The sequence below is a fragment of the Mercenaria mercenaria genome, chromosome 6 (genome assembly GCF_021730395.1).
Source record: "Mercenaria mercenaria strain notata chromosome 6, MADL_Memer_1, whole genome shotgun sequence".
Classification (NCBI taxonomy): Eukaryota; Metazoa; Mollusca; class Bivalvia; order Venerida; family Veneridae; genus Mercenaria; species Mercenaria mercenaria.
In genome coordinates this window covers 17,217,032-17,243,414 of record NC_069366.1, presented here as the reverse complement: position 1 = coordinate 17,243,414, position 26,383 = coordinate 17,217,032, and the positions used below count along the sequence as shown (strand labels likewise).

The 26,383-nt window shown below is 29.3% G+C and overlaps 1 protein-coding gene across 1 annotated transcript; it reads left to right on the top strand.

The window, feature by feature from the left end:
- On the top strand, nt 1-26,090 carry LOC128557988 (calbindin-32-like). Its single transcript, XM_053546691.1, has 6 exons — nt 1-141; nt 18,971-19,015; nt 20,481-20,504; nt 23,157-23,213; nt 23,664-23,735; nt 25,628-26,090. Exons 1-6 carry the CDS (start codon nt 1-3, stop codon nt 25,778-25,780), a joined length of 492 nt encoding a protein of 163 aa, XP_053402666.1. The 3' UTR covers nt 25,781-26,090.
- The last annotated feature ends 293 nt before the right edge of the window (nt 26,091-26,383 follow it).

Below are 26,383 nucleotides of genomic sequence, written 5' to 3'. Positions count from 1 at the left end.
ATGATGTACTTCGCCATGATCGTGATCTTGTGCTTTGGAATTATGATCTCGCGCTTCGTCGTTGTGATTGTGCGCTTCGCTTATGGCCAGTATAAGAAAGGATGCGATGCTTCTACCAGAACAAAGTATGTTATGAAAAAGGTGACACTTCTGTCAAAGACTTCACAGCAATTACATACAGGACGAGAATCTTAATACGTTTTTGATCTAAACCATTTTCTTGTAATCTTGTAAAATCCCCATAAACAACTGTTTTCTGTCTTTAGGAAAAAAAGCAATTTTCCCTGCAGACATTATCATGTCAATGAATTTTCCAGTCATCCATTTTTGTAATTCGATTTCATGGCGTAAAGAACTGCGCAATTGGGTATGATTAGAAGCAAAATTGTCTCGAATATATAAATTGCTCGAGGGTCGTACACCAACGAAAGGTTGTCTTACTCAATTGCCTTCATTATCATGTTTGTTTTCTCTTGCATATGTCCTGTTTAAGACCACGATCAAGATTGTTAGTAATGGTCAGTAACTTATCTTATTTGTGCGAAAATGAGTAGTATTAGAAATACCGATTTTGAAACAGTATGACCTCTCCTGACCCCTTGACCCTATTCTAAAAAATCCAATACCAACCAATTAAAAATCCACAGGTTTTAACTTTACTTTCATTTTCTCATATTTTCAGAAAACCTGGTTATAAATAGCTGACATATTTTCTGAAAATGTTATATTGGAATTTACGTTGTATTTTCTGAAAATGGCTATGTGGGAAACCACAAATTCAACCAATCAAAAGCCTGCCATTTTTCTGCCAAGTTGGCAGCAAACTGTCATTTGCTTTTACTTTGGCCGAATCTTTGGCCGAATCTTTGGCAGAAATTTGGCAGATTATATTATATTATATTTATTAATAAAATGTAAGGTGGGTCTATGGTCTTTGATCTTATTTTCAATTAGTAAGTATATTATCAGGGTACACATAGTAATTAAAACTTTTAACTAATCTTTTAATTAAGCTTTTAATTAAGCTTTTTAATCCAAAAGTCTGCTTCTATCAGAGGATACAGGTTCATCCGATATGTAGAATTTGATGTAACTATTTTTTAAAAGCGAAAATGTTATTTCTGTAGATGCCGAATCGTTATAAGGATGAATATCAAACACTGTCTCTTGTTCTTGTATTAAATGAACTTTAATTTTTTTCTTATACATAGATATTAACTGATCAGTGTCAAAGTCCTTGGCTACTATATTTACAATATTAAATGAATTAAATGGACCAAAGGCTGGATTATATTCAAGAGTCCACAACCTAAATATAAAATGTGATATTGGGCTTTTAATCGGTTTATCCGGTTCACCTATGGGCCTGGCCCCCGTTAATAAAATATTAATATCTATTATATAAGTTCCAGTTTTTTCGACTATAAACACACCCTTCAAAGTCACACCATGTCTAAATAATTTATATTCTTGGTTTGTTTTTATAAAATCTTTATAATCTAATAAAATTCCAGGTCTTACTTGAAATGCATTTAAATAGTTCAAACCAGCCATATCTTCATATGTTGAATATATCCAGTCACCGTTACGGTCAAAATACTTTTTCATTTTTACATAATCATAAAGAGTGTTATTATAGTATTCAAAGAGAAACACTTCATGTCCCACTTCCTCTAGCCTTTCTTCTATTTTCCTGTCTTTCTTTTTAAGTTTAAGAATTATTTCAGCTAAATCATCAACTCGTTTTGTTGTGGCAACTTCAGAAGCAGCTAAATTATCAACAACGCCTTTTGTTCTAGCTAATTGTGTTTCTTGTTTATTAAAAAAATTTATTACTTTTTTAATTTCTTCGGTATTAGTGGTAATTTCTCCGACATTAACGGTTATTGCTTTAGTATTAGCAGTAATTACTTGGGTATTAGCAGTGATTGATTCTCCTTGTTTAGCTGATATTTCAACTACAGAGTCCAAATCATTTGTTATTTTTTTAATTTGATCATTAATTGTGTTAATTGCTTTAGCATTAGCAGTAATTGATTCTCCTTGTTTAACTGATTTTTCAACTACAAAGTCCAAATCATTTGTTATTTTTTTAATTTTATTATTAAATTCATTAATATCTTCTTGTAATTTTTTTGTAATATTACTTAATTCTGCATATTTTAAATTGTGACGGTTGTCAACAATACTAATCCAATTTCGAATTTGTTTTTTAAAGTCATCTATTTTAGAATTAATTTCTTTTTTAAGGTTATCTAATGCTGTATTATGATCATCACCTCTTTGTGAAGCTGCCTTTTCCAATTCAGATTTATATTCTGCAAATTTATTTGAAAATGTATCGAGTAAATCTTGATTCCCTTTTGCCATTTCAGTATTTAGTTTATTTATTTCTGTTTTGATTTCTAACTGATACATATTTTGTAACTTTTTCTCAGCTTCAATAATCTTGTCTTTTAGTTCTTCATGTTTAATCATACTATCTTTTAATTCTTGAACTTGAGTGTATAAAATGTTTAAATTAACTCGAAATACTTCTTTTATATTGTCATCTGTCAAATCAGATTTCTCTTCAAGTTCTTTAATAGAATCAGTCATAGCTTTCATTTCTTCTTCAATTTTACCTTGTAATTGATTAATTAATAATGAATTCTTTTTAAAATCTTTTGTTAATTCTTCAATATTCTTTACTTCTACTTCTAGTGTTTGTTTTATACTTTTGACATCTTCAAGTTTATAGTCATCTATTACACTTTGAATTTTTTTATACACAAACCGTCTTGAAACTGCATCGTTGGGTTTATCTGGATTTCCTAGGTTGATTATTTCATTACCTCCCATATCTAATGCTCTATTCATTGTGTTATCAAGTTCCTTATTTCTGTGAAGATACGATTCCGTTTCCTTTTTAAGCTTTTTGAATTGCTTTTTAGTAGCATAATCACTTAAATCAATATCAAATTTAACTTTACTTATACTGTCAGGTTCACTTATTTGTTTTACATCATTAAAACTCCCATTATATAATTTATTATATATTACCAGTAAAGTTTTTCTTAAAAACTTCCTTGGTTTGTCAATATATAAGAAATCATATTTTTGATTTGTTGCATTAGCAAATAAATCACGATCTATATTTTGTTCATCACAAATCCTATTATTTTCCATTTTACCTGGACTTTCAAATAAAATATAATGTGAACAGTTAATTCGAATATCTTTTGGTGTTTTATAGTAAGACTGACTTAAATAAATAACACAACAGTTTTTGTGACGTCCTTGAATAAAGTATTTTGTTATTTCATTTTGAACTTTTTTATCTTCACATACAAAATCATCAAATATTACTACTTTTTGTTTTTCTGATTCAAGATTCTCACAAGGTTCAATTTGGTCGGGATCAGCTGAACATTCAAGTATTTCATTTGGATCTAATTTAATTTTTTTTGCAATTTGGTTTAAGTTGTTAATTAAATCTTGATATTTAGATTGTTCTAGGTTTTTAGCATATAAGTATAATTTATCATAATATATAAGAGGTTTTCGAAGTATATGCATTAATGTATTTGTTTTTCCAGATCCTGACGATCCGCATATTAACATTCTAAAACATGAATCTGGCATAAAATGATAAAATTGTTTAAAGTTATTGGATTTATCATTTTTTGTATCATAATTTGGAATTTCCATTTATATAATATTACATTATTTTACAATATCTTACATTATCTTACATTATTTTACATTATTTTACATTATCTTACATTATTATATAAATGCAATCAAAACTTAATGAAATGATAATAAGAAAAAAATTAGTTGGGCAAAAGATGAGAGATCTTAGAGAAGAAATAATGAGAGAAAAAATAAGAAAAGCTACAAATCGGGATATGTATACTGAAATTTATAAACCAATTACTGAAAAAATAGAAAGCCAAAAAGAACAATTATCAAGTCAGTTAAAAGCATTACCTGGAATTAAGGAGCAATTAGCGTTACTTCCAAAAAGTTTTGTTGATAAAATAAAAGAAGTAGAACAACAACAAAAATTGGCAGAGATAACGGAAGAACAACCACCTCCGGGACTACAACAACCATTACAACCATTACCGCCGGAAGATACTATAGGTTTGGAAGAGCTATTCCGAGAACCAATGCGATTAATACCACCGAAAGATCATATGGGTTTGGATGATGGAGATGATGAGTTTGAAGAATCAGAAGAATTAGGAGCAAGACCGAAAGAATTTACAGTTAATTTTAATAAAGATATTGATTTAGATCTTTTAGATGAAAAACAATATTATACGCCGCAAGAAGTGTTTGAATATTTTCACAATGAATCTGAAGATCCAGATGAAAAAATGACTAGGAAAGAAGTAGAGGATATTATAAAAAAGGTATCAAAGAAAATAAAAAAATTGGGTAATGAATCTGGTGCAATATCCAGAATGAAAAATCCCACAGATCTTGATTTAAAGCAAAAGGAAGCAATTAAAGCTAAGTCGAAAAATTATAACAAATATAGAGACGTAATCATTGATATTCTAAAAACAAAAAAATATACGGGAAAAGGAATAAGATATCATAACCCATATAAAGTTTTACCAAATGGACAATATGGTAATTTAATTATTAACTTAAATAAACTTTATGGTCAAAATAAGTTAATTGCTAAGGATAGAATAACTGGAAAAGAAGTCATTAACACTAAAGTTGATGATGATTTAATTGATTTGATTAATAAAAGATATAACAATAATAAAAAACATTCAATTCATTCAAGAAAAATATTCAAAGAATTAACAGAAAAATCAGGATTACCTATCAATAAAAGATCTATGAAATTTAAAAAAGTAATTAGAGGACAAGGTTATGACGTTTGTCCATGTAATCCAAAAGAATTGGTTAATGACTTGGAGTTAATTTGTGGTTCAATTAATGCTGGAAATAATAATGAAGAACTAAAAAATGAAGGTATTAGGGTAGTAGATCAATTATTAAAATTGAATTCACTATTACCAGAACAACATGAAATGTTTTATAAAAAATATTTTTCTTGAATATATAAATGGAACAAAAAATAGTATTAAGTTCTGAAACAGTTAAAGATAATAAAAATACTCCGAGTGATTTTACAATCAGATTTAGTCGTTCTTTAATTTTAGATAAAAATAAAACTTACGTTGTTGGTTTGGATAGTATTAACACTATGACCTATTCTTGGCATAATATTAGTGATGAATATGACAATAAAAGAATTCGTTATCATAATGGTAAGGATTGGAAAGATATTATATTTACAAATGGTTCTTACAGTTACACAGATATTAATAATTATATTAGGGAAACATTAATAAGTAATGATGATTATGAATTTGATAAATCAGAAATTGCTCCAATAAGTTTGGAATTTGATTTAAGTAGTTTTAAGATTTTGATTTCAATTACAGATAATTTTAAGTTGGATTTGGAAATATCAAATTTTCATACATTGCTTGGATTTGAGAAAAAAAAATTAGACAAAACTGAATGGGGAACTAAAACACCAAATATAACTAACTCTGTGGATACAATTTACACTCATTGTGCTCTTATTGATAATTCACTTGTTGATGGTAATTTCAGTGATATTATTTATGCTTTAAGTACTGCAGATTTAACAAGAGCTTATCCATTTACAAAAGAACCACAAAGAGTTGGATATTCTGAAATTAATAAATATATTATAAATTCAATTAGAATATATATTACAGATGTATTTGGTAGAATAATTAATTTTAATGAGGTTGAAACAAGTTTTACACTAATTTTAAAAGAAATTTGAAATTATAAACTTTTATTAAATTTTAGTTTTATATAATGTACAAAAAAGTTTATGACAAAAATAAAGGAATATTTATTTATGTTGATGCTCACACGGGAAAAGAAATCATACATGGTACAGGTCGTGGGTTAAGCCACTCTGCTGGCGCTGGTATCTTTGACACTTTAACGAAATTAATTCAATCCTCAATTAGCACAGCTGGAAAAAAAGCTTTGGAAACAGCAGGAAAAGCAGCACTTGAAAGTGGAACAAAAAAGGTTGGAACAGAAGTTGGAAATTTAGCTGCAGCTAAAATTGTTGAAAAATTTAAAAAGAAACCTGCTCCGGCAGTTGGTAATTTAATTGCTAAGGAATTACAAGAAAAGAATAACAGTAAAAATAGTAAGGAGAAGGAGGATATTCATATGAGAATAAATAGAATATTGTCAGGATCTGGGACTTTAGCTCGTGCTGGAACTTCAGCTCAACAAAAGCGTATTAACAGATTAATTTATAAAAACTAAAGTTTTAACTTTAATAAAAAATAAAATAAAAAATAAAATAAAAACTAGAATAAAAAAATAAAATAATATATAATATATACATGTTTAGAACAAAAGAATATTGCGAAAGATACGAACTAACTCCTATTCAATTAGATACAGCATTAATATCTGTCTTGGGAAATAATGTTAAACAACAAAAAAACGGATATCACTTTACAATTAATGATAGAAGTTCATATTTTGATTGGTTTAATGGTTATTTTGAAGTAAGTTTTAAAGTAAATAAGCTTGCTAATGGTAATAATTATGTTGATGGTGGAGATGATAATCAAATTGCTCTAATTAATAATGCAGCTTCATTAATTGATCAGTTAGTGGTTAAACAAAATGGAAAAATTGTTTATGATTGTAATAATTTATACAAAGTAATAAATGTAAAGAGTTTGGTTGAACTATCTGAAGATTATGCAAAATCAACTGGAACAAATGAGTTTATTTATTTAGATACTACTGCTGGTGCTGAAAGCAGAAAAGACCAAGCTGGATATAATAGTGGTTTAGCTTCTAGGAATTTATTAATCCAAGGTGGTAAAGAGGTAAATGCTAAAATTCCATTAAATAATTATTCATTTTTTCAGGGTTTAGAAACTAATATTATACCTCCAAGTCAAATTCAAATAACACTACAGCTGACAGATGATGATGAATTAATTTTTAGAGCTAATGCTACTGCTGCTGGTAGAGTAATTGTAACAAAATTAATTCTATGGGTTCCATGTTTGGTTTTTAATGAATTTGGGTTTGATCTAATTACTACTGAAAGATTTAAAAAAGCAAGATGGTCATACCTTAGGGAAATGGTGACACAATCAACTGATACACAACAAACTAATATAACCTTTAGAATAACGGCTGGTGTAATAAAACCACAACATGTATTTGTTTATTTACAACGACCTGATAAAAGTAATGCACAAATACAGAATCCACATTTATTAGATACATTTAAAATTAATGCAGCAAATGAAAATTGTATTTTGAGCTCTTGTCGTCTTGAAGTTGGTAATGGTGTTTTTTATCCAGAAACAGAATACACAAGTATATCAAGAATATATGATGATGTAATTAATTATTAATATAAACAAAATAATAAGACTACTGGAAGTCTTTTAAATAGATCAAATTTTTATGATTATTTTGGATTTATTCATTTTAACTTGGAATATAAAAAGGAAGTAACTACAGAAGATCCTAAGCATATTACATTAACAGCTAAATTAAATATTCCACCGGCAGCTAATATTCGTGTTTATGCAATTGTACTGTATGAAGAAACAGTTGAAATAAATACTATTGGAAATGAACTTGTTATTGTTTAAATAAAATAAATATAAATTAAAATAAATATAAAGTATATAATGTCATCAAATTATATTGAATATAAAATTAACCTTACAGATCGACAAAAGAAAAATTTAGCACAAGCCTACAACAACAAAATTCCACATACTTTTAGATTAAAACATGAACAATTACGTGGAAACTTCCCTTTACTTTTAACAAAAACACAAATTAATCAAATTAAAAAAGCTGTTGCAAATAAGAAGGGATTAGAAATTACAATTTCAAAGAAACAAATGTCCAGTCAAGGTCAAAATGGTGGATATTTAGGAGCTTTAGCCGGTATGTTAGGAAAAACAATTCTTCCGATGGCAGCAAAAATAGCTCCAAAAATATTAGCCCCTCTAGGCATTGGAGCCCTTTCTGGACTGGCCAGTACTGGTGTTAGTAAAATACTTGGAAATGGTATGATTTCAGTAGCTAATGATAAGAGAAATATGATATCACCATATCTTACACCTAATCAAAGAAAGCAATTAGTAGGATCTGGAGTGATTAAATTAACACAAAAACAAAAACAAGACGGTGGGTTTTTAGGTATGTTGGCTGCTAGTCTAGGAATACCTTTGATTACATCTTTGTTAAGTGGAAAAGGACTACAGATTGATTCACAACGGAGACCTTACAGACGAATTCCTATAGTAAAAAAAAAATAAAATTTATAAACAAACCTATTTCTAACTTTGAAATTGAACAATGGGTAAAACAATTAAAAATTAAAAACTTTAGGGGTGTATTTAGTAGAAATAATTTACCAAGAGTGAAACTCTCGGAGACCACAGGTCTACCAAAATTAAAATTAAAAGAAAAGGACGAGTGTGGAATTATAAATTTGGATGACTCTATTGGTCCTGGAACACATTGGGTTTGTTATGTAAATAACATGTATTTCGATCCATTTGGACTTCCTCCGCCGAAAGAAGTAATTAAGTATATACCAAATGTAAAATACAACAATGTTCAATATCAAGACAAAACATGTATGCTTTGTGGTTATTATTGTTTATTTTTCATTAAAATGTTACAAGATAAAGTACCGTTGTATGATTTATTGTATAAAATACTAAAAATTAATAATCAAAGAGTAAATGAACAAACTATTATAAATTATTTTAACTAAAAAGGACATTTATTTAACTGGAATAATTAATATAATGGGAATATTCAATAATATCAATGAAAAAGTAAATAAAATAGAAAGGCAATTAATAAGAAAACCTCCATTGTTTTTAACAAGTTATACCCAAGATACTGATAGTGGATTATTTCAATGGAAAACTGTAAATGCTAGTCCTGGTTTAGTTCAAAATGGTAATAATGTAAGAATTAATTTTAATTGCATTTTAATTATTCTTGTTGATGCAATTAAATTAGATAAAGGAGAAGCTAAATTACAATTAAAAAATAAAGAAAATGTAATTCTTCAAAGTTATAATGTAAAAAATAACAGAAAAAATGAATCTATTTCTATTAATTATGCAAATGAATTTAAAATAAATGATGTTATTTATATTAATTCTTTAAACGTTATGAATATTCAGTTAACAATTTATGGTTCTATAATTTAATTAAAACTAAAGTTTTAAAACTTTAATAAAAACTTTAATAAAAACTTTAATTAATTTAAGAATAAGCTAATGTATCAATACCATTATCAAGAATATATCTTTTATCATCATAACATGATAAAGATGTTTTATTTATAACATAACTGGAAAGATTGTGTTTATCAGAACGAATAACTTTAAAGGTGTGATTACTTTGGGTTGAATTAAACAAAGTATCTTTATAATTTTTATGAACTATTGTTTTCTTAACAACAAGTTTTTTAATTCCTTTACATTTTTTAATATTAACTTCGTTTTCTAATAAATATGAATACATTTTACTTCTTAATCCAACAAATTCAACAATTACTACACCGGCAGCTTCATCTTTAAATTTTCCAATTACTTTTTTATTATTATCAAAATAAAATTTTGAGTTGTTATCGTAATCACTATTATCAAATAAATCTTTGTCCTTATAAAAGTCTTTATATGCATCTTTGGTTTTAATTTCATAACATAATGAATCAGTGTCAGTAAACAATAATTTACAATTACTCTTGTACTTTTCCATAATATAATTATAATGAAAATCATACATTAAATATTTTGATAAATCTAGAATGCACATTCCAACATAACAAGGTCTGTTTAATAACAAACTTTCTTTTATTCTATGAATACCAAAAAGGTTAGAGTTAAACATCGTTGAACTAACAAATGAAGGTTTGGCTATGTATTTTAATAAAATATTTTCATCATGTGTTAATTTAATATTAACCCTCTTACGTAAATTCTCCATCGTCTTACCGAATACAGAATTGTTCATTAACTTAAAAAAAGTCCTTTTCAAATGAATTTTTTGCTTTAGATCTTTTTTGAGTATTAAAATCAATATACTTTTTTAACCAAGGACTTTCGTCAAAAGTTAATATTTTATGTATTTTTGTTACTTTTAACCCTAATTGTGTATATAGTTCAAGATTTTTATAATGAACTACATAATTTTGTTTTTTCATTAAAGTTGGAACTAACTTTTTTACATTACTTTTTCCTATTTCAAATTCTGTTTTAATATTTTTACTATAATCAGAAAGCCATTGATCTGGTATAATAATTTTTTCAGGAGCTAAAGGATAATCATTGTGGGTTTTATGTAATTCTTTTGGATATTCAAGATCACATTCAACTATAAAGTTAGTTTTACCTTTTGCAATTAATTTCTTAAATTGTTTTTCGGATATAAATTTGAAGTTTCCAGAGGGTAAAGGTTGACACATAGCCCAACCGTAAAGGTTATTGGCGTCAAGGTACATAATGTATTTGCTTTCTTCTTTTGAATTATAATCCTTCATATATTTATTGTTTGCTTTACTGTATCTGTTTGAAATATAACTTATTCCTCCTCTCAGTCCCTTTTCAATAAAAAGATACATATCAATATCAGTTATTAAATCTAACTTAATTCCAGTCATTTTTAACATTGCATCCCAAGCTAAACCAGGGCTACTGAAATAATGACAAGGATCTAATTTGTAGTACTCCAAACATAGTTTTCTAAAATTTTCAAATACATCAGCTAAAAGTAATACGTCAGTTTTTAAATATAGATCATGATATTCTCCCATTGTTTTAATTTTAAATTTATTCCAAATATTTTTAGCATGTTCGTATTCATTATCAGAAATATTAGTTTCATTTAAAATTGAATAAAACTCTTCTTTAGAAGGTAATTCTGTTTCTTTAAATTTTTTAAATGAATCCATGTAATCATATGGATAAACACCTTTTGTCTTTAATAAATTAATGTTTTCACAATCAAATTCTTGAGATAAGTATTTAAATTCTGGAATATTTTTTACTAGGTTATCCAATGATTGAGACATAAATTGAAATGAATCAATAAAGACCAAGTCAGAAATCATAAATGCCATATATCTTTCCATATTGTTAGGAATAACATTAATTTCTTTTTTAAATTTTCCTATTTGTTGCATAATAAAATGACCGTCATAACCTCTTAAATTATGAAAAATAACAGGAATTTTATGTGTTAGTTTAAAATTAATATTACATTCTGAGTGAGCACTTCCTCTGAATTTTCCTGTTATATGACAATGATCTCGAACAGGATTTTCATTTTCCTTATATTCTTTTTCACAAATATGACAAAACTTTTGTTTTTTAAATTCGGTTGAATCATTTTTAGACATTCTCAAATCTTTGTTAAAATGTTCTTTAAATATTTCTTTACAATATTCCTCTTCCTCAAGCATTTTTTCAATAAACTTATAAACTGCATTAGGACCTCTATAAATCTGGGTTGGTTTAGTATATTTATCGTCATAACAACAAACAACTTTATAGCCGTAACCACAATCTATATGATTTTGATATGCTTCAGTAAATGAAGATTCAGTTGATGGTAAAGCAGTTAAAACTTTTTTAGTTATTGATTCAAAATCAGCATAAATTACAAAAGGTACTGCTAAACCTTTATGATAATTTTTAAATTGTACTTTACTTCCCTCTTTTGGCATTTTTACACCTTGGATACCATTAATAGCTAAACAGTTTGGTATGTGTTCATTTAATATTCTTTCTTGAGTAAAATGTTGTAAGCAACTTTTACAAAAATATTTTCTATGTTGGTCTTTGGTTTTGTTAGTCATTAATCTATTAAAGTCTTTTATCCAAACATAATGTTGGACTACAGTTCTTGAGGGCTTACAGTCATCATCAGTTATTTTATCATTTATTTTATCATTTATTTTATCATTAGTAATTAGCAACATGTCACAGTGTTCTTCGTATTGATATTTTGATATGTACAATGGATAAATACTATTTTCTTCATAACCAAATATATTAAATGATATTTCATTTAAAACTTCTATTTTAGGTATTTGATTTAATGTAACAGGAAATTTAATTCCAGTATAATCAAGATCGTTTATATGTTTTTTATATTTTGAAACTCTATGAGGGTTTTCTTTAACAGGAAATTTGTAAGCTAAATGACACCATCTAAAACATTCGTTATCATCATTCTTTATATTTATTAATCCTTTCATTGGATGTTGTAATGGTTTTGGTAATTCTAAATAACTTGAAGCAGCCAATGGATTATACTTATATCTATTTATATAATGAGCATCAACTGACTCTATTCTCCAGCCGCTTCCTTCTGAAATCCAATTACCAATTCTATTTATTATTTCATCAAAAGCTTGATGTAAAGTTTTTTTATTTCATTTGTATTAATTATTTCTAAAGCCTTTGATTGAAAATAAGCTGATTTATATATTGTATCAGTTTTATCCATTTTTGCAAAAGTTATTTTTAAAACAACGTTTATTTTTATACCTTTTAAAGTTTTAAGTTCAGATTGAAGTATTTCATAAGAGTCGTTTATAGTTAAATATAATTGATTCTTTGGATCTTGTCTATATGTAATTTTAATTTCAAATTTCTTATAATATTGTTTTGTAGATCTCTCGATTTCCATCTATATATTATATTTAGAAAAAAAATCTTCAAGCAAAAAATAATTAAAAAAATAATTAAAAAATAATAAAATAAATAAAGTTTTAAATTATCTTTAAGAAGAATTAAAATATTTAAACTTATATCTTTTTCCATTAACTTTTGATATTCCGCATTTTACTCGGTTTGTCCCTTCACAACACATTTTTATTAACCCAGCATTAATACCAAATTCTTTAGATGCTTTGTAAGTGCTTCTATATATTTTTTCTTCATTAGTATCACAGTCGGTTACAATAACTTTTTTAGGATTGTTTCGATAATTATTTGGTCTGGGACAATCACATAATCTTTCATCATTTTCTTCTTCAGTTAATAGACAACCACAGTCCCATTCAAATAAAGTTCTTTTACGAAGATAAGGATCTATAACATTTTGTAATTTATCAATGACATGATTTTTATATTCATCGCTAACTATTTGATCAAGTTTTGATTTAATAACATTTCTTCTTTTAAGAACTTTCTTATATGAATTTTCATCTGGATTCATTATTTCTCCTAAAGTGCTAGATAATTTTGGCATAATCATTCTATCTACCTTTCTATTAACCATCTATATATAATATACTTATAGAAAAAAATCTTTAAAAAACACACGTAAAATTTAATACAGCTCTTCTTCTTTTTTGCTTTTATATCCGTTATAAATATAGGAATGGCTGGAACAAGTGCTAATGCAGCTGAGCAACCAAAAACACCTGCTGTAATATATAACCCAGTACTTACTCTCCCACAAAATTTATAACTTTTTCTGTAAGCAGCAGCTAGTTTAGTTAAGTGAATAATTAATTGATCTATTGTTTCTATTCCATTATTATTAGAAATAAGATTTTTATTACTCATTTATATAATTAAACTTTTTATTTCTAAATTAAATTTGTTCAAGATCGCTAAACGGAACCCAACTATTAAATTTTTCATTGTAACCTTTCCATTTTACTAAAGCTTGTTTTTTCTTATAGTCTCGTCTAATAACTTTTTCTATTCTAAAAACTTCTTGTGTAGTAGGTAAAAGTTCTTGTTCATAAAATGAACCTTGAATTATTTCATCATTTAAATCTTTAATAGAGTATGTTCTGGGATTTGTATTATTAATTTTATAAATTATAAATATTTCCTCTGTCCAGTTTGGTGTATATCCTTTTTCAAAATGTCTTTTAAGTTTGCTTAAGCGAACTCGATCACCAATTTTAAATTTTGTTTTACTCTTTGGTATTTTTAAATCACCATATAAATTAAAGTAAACAGTACCTTTATTTAAGTTTTTACTAGCTTCGGTTGGTGTCATTTTTATACTAGAATGTTTTGTTTTGTTATATTTATCAACCATATCCTGCAAATTATCTAAATAAGTATAAGTATTATTTGCTGTAAAATATTTCCACATTATTCTTTTTAAACTTCTATTAAATCTTTCTATTACTACAGCCTTTCCTTCATTAAATGTATGGTACATATTAATTTTATTTTTATTCAAAAATGATTCAAACTTTTTATTATAAAATTCTTTTCCTTCATCTACCCATAAATTTACTGGTAATCGTCCTTCTAAAATTATTTTTTCAAATGCTTCAGTAACAGATTCTCCAGTTTTATTCTTTAATGGAATAACCCAAGCATATTTACTAAATATATCAATAACGGTTAACAAGTACTTTACTCCTTTATTATATTTTGAAAAAGCTTGCATGTCAACTAAATCAGCTGACCAAGTATCATCAATATCATTAACTATCACTCTTCGTTTCCTAAATTTTCTTTTAATTGGTTTGTGTAATTCTTCTGCTAATTCATCGCTCCAATTTATTTTGGGGGTAGTAAAAGTTTGCTCTACCCCCTTTTCCCGTTTTTTGACTTTTGTCCCAGACCAAGTTTGTATTTTGTTTTAATTATAGGTTTCACAACTAAATGTTTTGCAATCTTTTCTCCAAATGTTTTTGATTTAGTTTTATTTAAATTGGAAAGCATTTTTTTTGTCACATTCACTTTTACTTAGTCTTGAGTCATAGCAAAAATCATGATTCATACATACTGCATCCAGTTCATTGACAGGGGGTCCATTATCTAGGGGATTTCCTGGCCCACAATAATTATATCCTGGAAGTGTTAAACCTTTCTTAGGTAACAAAGGTAACATTGCTTTGTGAATATCTAAATTACCCCCTGTACTTTTAACAAACTTTGATTTCATCTTTCCACAAGATGAACAGGTAGCTTTTATCATTTTTCTCCCATTTTTTGTTATAACATAATGAGGATTTATATTATCAGTAAATCTTCTTTCTTTCAAACAATATATTTTATTTTGTAAACTCATCTATATCAAATGTATTTAAAATTATTTAAAGACTAATAATGTAGTTATTAATTCAAAATAAGATCAAATATCTTACATTTTATTAATAAATATAATCTGCCAAAAGTTTGCCAAAGATTCGGCCAAAGATTCGGCCAAAGTAAAAGCAAATGACAGTTTGCTGCCAACTTGGCAGAAAAATGGCAGGCTTTTGATTGGTTGAATTTGTGGTTTCCCACATAGCCATTTTCAGAAAATACAACGTAAATTCCAATATAACATTTTCAGAAAATATGTCAGCTATTTATAACCAGGTTTTCTGAAAATATGAGAAAATGAAAGTAAAGTTAAAACCTGTGGATTTTTAATTGGTTGGTATTGGATTTTTTAGAATAGGGTCAAGGGGTCAGGAGAGGTCATACTGTTTCAAAATCGGTATTTCTAATACTACTAAAATGGAAGGATGTTACCTTATTGTTAACATATCTATACCAGTGAAATCAATGGAAACTTACTGTCATTTAACTATTATACATATTTCTAGGCAGTAAGTTTTTGTACAAAATATTCAAACAATTAAATTCGTTTGCTTTAAGGCTATTAACTAATGTTTGGGTCTCAACACACTTTATACAGTCTATTAAAGAATTTTCTCTCTAGGCCACAATTTATTCCTCAGATGAAAAGCATATGCAGTGTACGTGTATTACTTAATGTTACAGAAATAGTAGGGGATAAAGAGAATAATATAATTGTTGGACTTTGTAAGTGTATAATGGCCCCCAAGTGTATTAATACTACACATTTAAATAATTCCGCCTCCCAGTACTTGGGGAAATACAATGGTGTCTAGTTCTATGTATGGCAAGTGAATTTATTGGTTTAATCACATTACAAGTAATTTAGTTTTGGTCAGTGTATGAATTATGACTGTCAATTATTTTGATACTTTAGGGGTATGAGATGGACTATAATGTTTCTAACTACTGTAGATTACTGCATTTATCTGGCAATATACATTTGGTTTGTTTTTATTTTTAATTTTAAGTGCACTGGTGTAGTTTCTGTCCGGTATAAATTGCAAAACACCGCTGTGCATTTTATTTTCAAAAATAGTTAAAGGATCTTTAACACAAATGGAGAAAGACGCAGAAAAAATACTGCTATATAGAAGTTTTTACTGGCTATAAATTTCAGTTCAACAATAAAACAAACCCGGTAAAAATCAATTAATGTCTTAAAATACTTGTGAATTCAGTGATATACCGTACTTTCTAATTTTAATGGTACGGTAAACTAACCAAAACAGATAACAGTGACTGTATCTTTCCGGCCTACAAACCGTACTTTTATCACGATAGGTTTAAAGTCGCACCCCCCCCCCTCCCCGCACACACACACACACACCCCGCCTGTCTGCTTTAGAATTTCAGTGAATAATAAAATCTCTGGAAAGATGCTTTGGAAGTATAGTACGCAACCAAGAAACGTTATATTGCACTTTGAAATTACTAGTAACAGCTATGAATATTACAAGGACAAGATATTTCTTTATTAACATTAAGCAACAATCATTACTAGACCAAATTTGCAACAATTTCTTTCTTGTCCTGAAATACTGATTATAAAACACCACCTAGAAGATCAGTTAACAGCATCGATTTAATAAAAATAAACTGTTATTTACATGTCAGACTTCATATTTCACGAAATTATACTCTAGTTGTACCACGAATACTGACTTTTTTCTAGGAATAATTCCATATAGCCCAGAAACTGAAACGAACTGTCTATAATAATTGTTAAACATATAGTCGCAATATTGTCATTTGTTTCATTAAAGTTGAAAGTGAATGGAACATGGAATGTCAAAATCTCTTATCACTGAAACTTAGAAAAAATGTAATGGGCAAACATAAGGTCGGCAACCATTGTAACGTGCAAAAAAAAGAAACAATACTGATTTATTATTTTCCTGGGGCTCATTTGCTGAACAATGCCAACTTGTACTCGAGGAAACTTGAAAAGATGTGAAATTGATACCATTTTGTAAAGGCCTTAGATATATTACGTAGGGATTTGAAAGCTCTGCCAGGATAACCAAGATTCAGATAAGTTCTGTATATAACAGAATATAGGAGTACAGTTCGTTTTTGTAAACATCATGTTTGTAAACACTAAAGATTGCGTTTTGTAACATTAATTCCAGCTTCCATATTTTAGTGTTTCTGGTATAAGAAAAACGTGAGCTCAAGCTAAAACAAAACATAATCAAAAATTAGAAAGGTCATTTTGTAAGTAGAGAAATTTTGCTTTGAAAACGTGTAATCGAACTGTAACATGTTGATACCTCTTTGAAGATCTACTACTCTCGCACGGTACTTGTAACAGTAACATATTAAATGTTACTATTGAGAAAACGGAAACGGGTAGTGAAACCATTATCCATGACAAAATAGTTGTACTACTTTTGAATCGTATTGACTATAAAGAAAACCCTGATTTACCACGAAGTAAACCCTGAATTACCAATAAAGACATAATCGACTTTTCCGGTGATGTTTTCGTTATCGTTCTCTATTTATACATAACAATCGTACCGTGCTGTGTTTATAGGGCAACTAAATACTAATAACGTAATATTTATTACTTTTTGAATTCTTAGGTAACGTATTTCTTTTGATAAATGTATAAACTAATAAACTGGTTAAATTTTTACATATTTGAAAAACACGTGACTCCTACTCCGAATGTAGAGGACAAAAGAAGTTCATACCTTGTTCAGTAGGTTGATATTATTTTTATACTGAAGATTGGAGACGTTTTAATGAATAGAAGTTAATAGGCTCAGTTTGCGGGTGTTCGTTTATTGATATGTTGCTGCCAATTTTCTTTTACAGCTGCAGTTGTTTGACTGAAATCGAGACGGGAAACTTCAGCTCAGTGAAATGGCAAAGTAAATGAAGATATTGACATGTAGTTTACAATTATTTGTTTTATGCAATAAGAAAATTATTCTCGCTCCTCAAACAATTAGTTCCTTTTTTTCTGAGAAATTCAATTTGAGTCAGAACGTAGGTCATATTAGTAAATACCTGGCTTCAAAATATATTTCCGTGCAGTCTGGTCAGGATCCATGCTGTTCGCTTTCAAAGCCTATTGTAATTAGAGAAACCGTTAGCGAACAGCATGGATGCTGGTCTGGATCCATGCTGGTCGCAAACGCACTATGTTGGTTTTCTCATGGCGCGGCTCATATGTGCAAAAAGAAGTGTCTTCTGTTATATCGTTTTATATTCACTTACACTAAGACAAGATTCATTGTAGCCTATGTGTCCACCAAAAGGTTAAAATAATGACATTGACTCTAGTCTGAATTATTTCTAGTCCGTCATATCATTACTTGTGAAAAAATGCGAAATTGGTATTTAGTTAGTTTGACCCAAATGTTATCACGGCTACACCGCAAATTTGCCATGTAAATGATACACACACCTAGGTAAGTAAGACAGATATTTCCTGTTTACCTGTATATAGCTATCCCGATGTAAAAGTTTGTAGGACTCGTTGAATTTGTAGCCTTCCTTATGTTGTTTAACAACTAAAGCAAGGATTACTTCAGTACATTTTAAATAAGTTATTATTTAAAAGTATTTAAAAGTAATATATCAAAAATTATATATGTCCTAGGATTATTTCAATCTAAACGTATTTAGTCAAATTAAATTGCTTTGGACTATTTGAAGTTCTGTCACGGTTGAGTATGAAAAATTCTGAAAAGCTGACATGATTTATGAATCGACGACAAATTAAAAATTGCAATATTGACATGTGATGCAGTAATATATTTCTCTTCCGTTTGTAGATTGCTTCCGGTGAAAAAAACTTCCTTTGTCGGCCGATTTTCAAGGTTGATTCATTATCCCTCTAGCTTCTTCTCGTCGTATACGGTATAGTAGACAACCTTTTACTTTCCTCTTTTGTGACACGGCTTCTGAACAGCAAACGCTGTCAGCTAGAAATATTCAAGTTCTTTTAACGTGATGGAAACAGTCTAATATATAACCTTGTGATTTGTAAGTGTTTCTGATGCGCGGTTCAAGTACTAAATCAAGTGAAAGACGTTTTTTCATTGTATCTTAGTCTGTTGGAAATTTATTCACTGTTTAATCAAATGTTATTCAGTTTCATCCCAGGCAAGAATCTTCCTTCAAAGTAATTTTCATGACACTAAAATAAATCTTACCAAGCACAGATATAAACAGGTATATTTCCACGACTTCCGACGGACAGCACCCGCCAGTGAAGTATAAACTGAACATATATAACGCCGTCACTTATGCACAAAGCGCGGCTCTTCCACATTTTTCTCCTGCAATTTAAGGAACGGTGGGGTGAGACTTTGGATATAGTCAGACTTTAAGGTCAACGGCACATCATAAATAATTGTTCAAAAATACATTTGGATTTAAATCTAAATAGAATTAGTAATGCCATATTTTGCCATGGTACAGAATGTAATCAGGTATCAATATTGTGTATTTACATTAAGATAAAGTGTCACGAAAATTAATGAAACTGACTTATTCATTCCTTGATGTTTAACGCTTTTACTGAAGTTTGTAAGCTTAAACCGTTTTCATTTTAACCTCAATGTTTTCTTTGTTTTTTTTTTTGTATAGCAGGTCATATTAAGATTTATAACTTTAAAAACAACCAATAATAAAATAAATATTATATTGTTGGTGAAAGATTTGAAATTAACACTATAAAACAGGTTTGCTTTATCTATTCTGTATTTCAAACTGTAGTACTGAAATTTTATATATGTGAGAAACTGTGTCTAGTATCAATAACGCTGAATCATCATTTACTTCTCAATTTAGTGCAACAAATGACATTCATAAATATGTATGATTGTCACAGAACGAGAAAAACAGTTACAGTGCAGTTACACCGAGATTCGAACTTGCAGCCTCGGAATGCTCTTCCGGTGTCCTACATATCTTATCCGTGTTTGTTTCAGTGTTAGAGTGGAAACGCTTTGACATTTGCATCGTATGCAAAACGTGAAATATATTGTTCATGAGAAAAAGATAATACAAACACATTTTATTTTATTTCATGTCATCAAGTTTTCATTTAGATCTTTGGAAAAGTAAAATAGCTCTATGCTGTTATAACAGTATTTAAGTTTTCGTTGTAGTTTATTAAAATTATTAACAGAAAATGAGAAACGATTTGTTGTTTATGTTCGTCAATTCACTGAATATAGTATATCAACGTGAGCCAATAAAACACATGAAATAGAGTAATCATTTATTCATGTATATGAAAGCTTTATGCTGGTACATAATATTTTATTAAATATTCAGAGAAAAAAAGGTGGTTGGTATGAGGTAAGTTTCAACAAAACGTTATAATCAATAAAACATTATAAAATATTTTATCACTGTAGAATCAACTCTAATAGCCTTTTCAAAACTGGGTATCTTAAATCAACTCGGGTTTCTGGTATCATTTATTGCTTGCTTCGTGTTTGTAAAGATTAAGTGCTTCGGTGGATTGGTTCCTGATATGCAAGACGGTAGGCATTTTCATAGCCGGTTTAAGATAAGTTCTTTACAAACAAACCATTAGAAGAAAAACATAAATTTGAAATAGGATTGGGTGCATGACTCGTCACGAAACACATTGCACTTTAAAGTAAACAGCCATCTATATTATGTGATCTTTATAATAATTGAGACTTTTGGCTCTCGCCTTGTCCTGCGTATAGGCACACTGTTGACATTTTTGGTTATGGTTTTGGTCTGACATATACAATAATTAGCGTATATTGGTGTGGGATTATCAACAACCGACCTTTTAAAGGCGGTTCCAGTCATTTCTAATAGAAGAAATTTCTAGGACCTAGCTAGATTTATGTTTGCCGAGATAGAGATTTGATTAGCTTGCATGGGACAGGGAAATACATTTATTTATACCTAAGTTGTCTTACTTCACACTTTGTTTCTATCTCATTTTTGTCAGATGATCGTGATTTCACAAAACAACAGTAAAATTCGTGTAGAAAAACGCTTACCCAGGAACACTTTGCATATATTTTGAACGCTGAGATTGGTGTTCACTTGTTTGTTGCAAATATGTTTAATTTTGCAGTGGTCTTTTAGTGCCACACAGCAACTTAATGCACTCATCACGTGTCTATTATTTAAGTATTATATTTATTATAACTAGATCAATGGATTTAATTCCGATCGCTTTCTTTGATATATTTCTTTAACAATGAATTTCCACATGAAATATCATGTTCTATTTTCAAATTATAATACATCAATGAAAATGACATAAATTACAAAAACCAAAGTGTGGAGTAAGAAACGTATGTATGCTATAATGGCATATCGACAGGTTTATGATTTTGGAGACCTGCATCAGTTGCTATACAAAAACCTCATTTTTGCTATTTCTGTAGAAAAGTAATAGCTCCCAGTTTGTAGTGTTTTATATTTTAATTCTAAATCTGTTAGTAGACACAAATTACAATCGTTTTAAAATTGTTAGTGTTACACAGTAATAAACCAGATAATTATAATGAGAATATAAAAACAAAATAAAACATATGTTTCTCTTAAAAATCATTGTCTAATTTGTAATATATTCCTATGGTAACAAAATGTCAAAATATTAAACCATTTAAAGTTATTTTATAAATCACAGTTTGATGGTTTTAGAGGCATAAAAACCCTCACTTTTGCTATTTTTGTCAGGCTTTTAGCAAGGTAATTGCTTATTAAATTAAAACATAATGTTTTATATTTTAATCCTTTATCTATTAATAGGCAGTTATTAAAGAGAATTCCTATAGTTTTTTTCCTTTCATAGAATCTTTTTTAATTCACATATATGATAGGAAAATTTGTGCTGAAAACAATGAACAAATAAAAACAATAGGTCACCAGGCTTGTTTTTATGAAAAATTGTTTTGAACACACCCACTGTTGCTGAAACTGCCAGCGATTTTTCAACATTTTCATAAATTTCTGCTTTTTTATAAATACCAACCAAACTATACATTCAGGCAGCACAATACGGTTTTTTCTTTTTACAGATTTTATTATATACTTATTTGATACCATAGTCATATTTGTAATACTCTATCCTTACAATAATGGGTACAAATGAAAAAAAATATTGTTTCATATTTACTTTTGTGAACTTTTTTCAATGAAAAATACCCATAGTGAAGAATGTTTTTTTTTTAATTTTGAAAAAAACTCTTTCATAGAATTTTTTCTTTTTCTTCTTGTGTATAGATAATTGTATTGTGAGCATAAAAATGGCTCAAAATGTATGGGTCACCAGGCTAAATTTTTTGTTAAGACCGCTAGAATACAACACCTGTTCGGACGGAAATGGCGCGAACCTGGCCAAATTGATAACATGTATGTCTGCTAAAAGTTAAAAAAAAAGTTTTAAAAGTTCTTAATTCTTTTTATAATTGAATACTAAATAATCTGAAAGGTGATATTGCCTTATCAGTACTAAGTCAATTATCTTACATTATATGAACAACACTGTCTTTGTACTAAAATGCGATGTGAAAACACAACCACAAAAATAGCAAGATACCTGTCAGGCATGATACTTGTCAATACAACATAAACCAGTATCAACATTTGATTACTGATATAACTTATCAAAAATGTTATTTCATTCAAAATTCCTTATATTTAAGATTGTCTGTAACATGTTTCAACAAATGTTGACTTCAGTTCAGTTTTCCATAGAAAGTGTCGGCTGCGCAGAAAGATGCACATAAAAAACTATAGGAATTCCCTTTAAGTTGTTAGCGTACGTTACAAACTAGATAAATATGATTAAATATAAAAACAACCTTAATCGATTGTCTTGGAAATCATCGACTTACTTGTAATATATTCCTTAAGTAATCAAAATTAATAAACTATTTTAAGTTATTAATATATCATAACATTAATTATAATTTACAGTATTTTACTGAATGTTTATATATCGTTTTGTTTTAGGGTTGCAGCAGATTGTCAACAGATGACATAGACAGGGTCTTCAATTTATATGATGTGGTATGTTGTCGCTTTCTTACGTATATTACATAGTCACACTTTGGCTTTTCAAAACGTTTGCCACGAACAAATAGCATCAGTCAATAAAATGTATAGATAAATTCCCTATTTATAAGGGATGACCCATTATGCCAAGAAAACCTGGAATGGGACTAAATTTCTTTGCAACCATAACGAGTTTATATCACAGAATGAAATGTGAAAAACAATGCATGAATATAAATTATAGCCATACAAAATATATAAATTCCAGACCCAAATAGAGAGAGGCATACATGTGTACCATGGTGTCCAAGTAATCAAACCATATTAAACTTCATATTTTAGATAATTTAAAACTTTTGTATACAAGTATCGAGCATCAAGAATTAGGGTTAGAAACAATATTGCTGCATTATCATCTTTACAGATCTTAGTTCATATGGCTTATTTAGATGAATTTTCTTTCAGGATAGAAATGGTTACATTGAAAACGAAGAACTACATGGGTTTCTGAAAGACTTAATGGAAGTCGTCGAAGATGTAAGTAAATGATACCAAAGTTCATTGGTACCATTGTACTAAACACAATACATCATACAAATTACACTGACTTTTGATCTGATTCTCCAGGGGAAAATATGTACATCGACCAATTTGTGGGAAAATGTGACATTTTACACCTTTTGGACCGAGTTCGGTTATCAAACTAGGATTTTCCATGCATTTTTTAGTTCGGTTTCAATTTACACTCGGTTCCGTTTCAGCGTGTTTCATGCAAGATGAACCATTGATGTTAATTCTACTACTTTTTCGGTTTCAGTTCGGTGTATATTATGTGAAATGGTCTTAACATGTTTGTTTATTTGAATTCATATTTGTATTAGTAGAACTCTGTGGTACAAACTGTATTCAACTTTAACCCTTGTGAAAGTATTCCACACGCTTGATATAAAATACAAGCGATATCTTCTTTTCTTAAATAATTTGACGCTTTTTGACGTAAATTTATTTTCTTGCGACACATTTTATATAAACGCGTAGAATTAAAGCACGATATTCTGAAAAACGAATAGGAGTTATTAACTTGTATAAAAACATGTGGGTTCTGTCAGATCTATAATTTGTTTTATAGCAGTTCGCCACACCAATAGGAGGAGTAAAAGAAAATCATTATAAATGTCAAACAGACAATCTATACAACCTGAAGATAGAACAGCCAAAAGTAACCGTAATTCGCCTATATTACAAGTTAGCTTCTTCAACAGGGCTACCGTTATTACAAATTACGTAAATACTTTGCTCAATTTTACTATCGTAATTCAGATTTGGTTTTAAAATATAATAGTAATTTAAAGACACCTGGCGGGGATAACCTTTATTTACGCTGGCCTATGACTTTGGAACATGGTGGGGGTAAGAGTGAGGTTAGGTGCACCATAAACCATTAGCTTCCGAGTGATGGTTTTGCCACTGACCGATCCAAGGCAGAGCCCCACTGTTTTCTTTTATTTGTTCGTTTTGTCCTAGTGTGTTATGTATGTGGGTGTATGTTGGTCATGTGCGCGTCCGCGTGCTGGGTTAACGTTTTCCCTGCCCTGTTAGATATTTATCATTGTTTTTTTCCCAGTAAAAGTATAAATATATCAAATCTAGAGACACTTATTCGTGTCGATCCATTTCTGGTCTTCACTGTTGAAGAAACAGACTTCAAATATAATTAAATGTTCCTTTCGATTTTTTTGCCGGTTTTGAAAGAATTATGTTTTGTTTGTGAATGTCGTCACACTACCGTCCAATCGGAAAAGAGTCCCTGTATTTCACTGCACCAATGTTACATATATTTAAAGTTTAGAGCCACTGCGTGTCTCATTTTAATCAAGTAGCTAATACGTGATTGCAAGATCTAATGGCGTCCCGCACCGCATACGAGAGTCAGACATTAACCGACTGTACGAAAACTGTACCGCAATTGTTGTGTCATGTATTTTCCTGTTAAATGTGTCATAGTTAAGTACCGTTCTCTGTGCCAAGAGTTTAGTTCTTTTATATAATAATAGTGTATCGACGGGTAATGCCATTTGATTGAATACATGTATCAATTCGAAGAATGTGAACTCGTTTTAGGTCGAAGAATGTGTGTTCGCCACTCGTTGGCAGGTCACATCACTATTATCTTTAAGCTTTGCCATTTTCTAGTTTATTTTGACCACTTTTCCTTACATTATATGAGCCGTGCCATGAGAAAACCAACATAGTGGGTGTGCGACCAGCATGGATCCAGACCAGCCTGCGCATCCGCGCAGTCTGGTCAGGATCCATGCTGTTCGCTAACGGTTTCTTCAATTCCAATAGGCTTTAAAAGCGAACAGCATGGAGCCTGACCAGACTGTGTTGGTTTTCTCATGGCGCGGCTCATATATAAATGATTTCAGGATTACGATGCCGATGATCTGTTAGTCTGTCAGAAAATCCTCTTGGACAAATGTGACCTCAACCATGACGGGAAGATTAACAAGGAAGAACTTACAATGGTCCTTACCTCGTGCAACAAGAATAACACGGGCGATGACCCTACACTTCCATAAATGACAGTGTGAACATTTCCCTTTGTTTTATACGAATGGTTTGAATTATTTTGGAATTCAGTGGTGTTTACATACTTATCTTTATATTGGAAGGATGTTTATCAATTATTTATGTATATTTGTAAGATATATGTATAGTTATTTAATTTTAATGTATATTGCCATTTCAAAATTACTGGCTTGTAATTTCAGCGTCTTTGTGGCCACTTAACCTGATCGTTATTGTTCATCTTATCTAGCCGGTGCATTATTACATACCTCTTTACGAGACTATAAAAGTAAGAAAAAAGGACTACGAAAAACACAATCTAACATACAGACTCTGTCACATAACAACGCACAAATCACAGAATGAAACAAAATCGTTTGTTTGCATGAAAGCTTATTTATAGTTGACATGTAATCCATAAGGGCGGCTCCTCAAAAGATTGTCAGTAATGGTAGTGGAACTATAGTTCAAGATACAGAAGACGCTCTAATTCCAAAGGCTTACCTGGTTCATTAGCGTGACAGGTGTCAAGCACCCTTACACGGGACTCTTATCCACGTGTTAGTAAATTTTAGTCGGAGGAGTTGGAGTTGTAGGGGTTGAACTCGAGACCC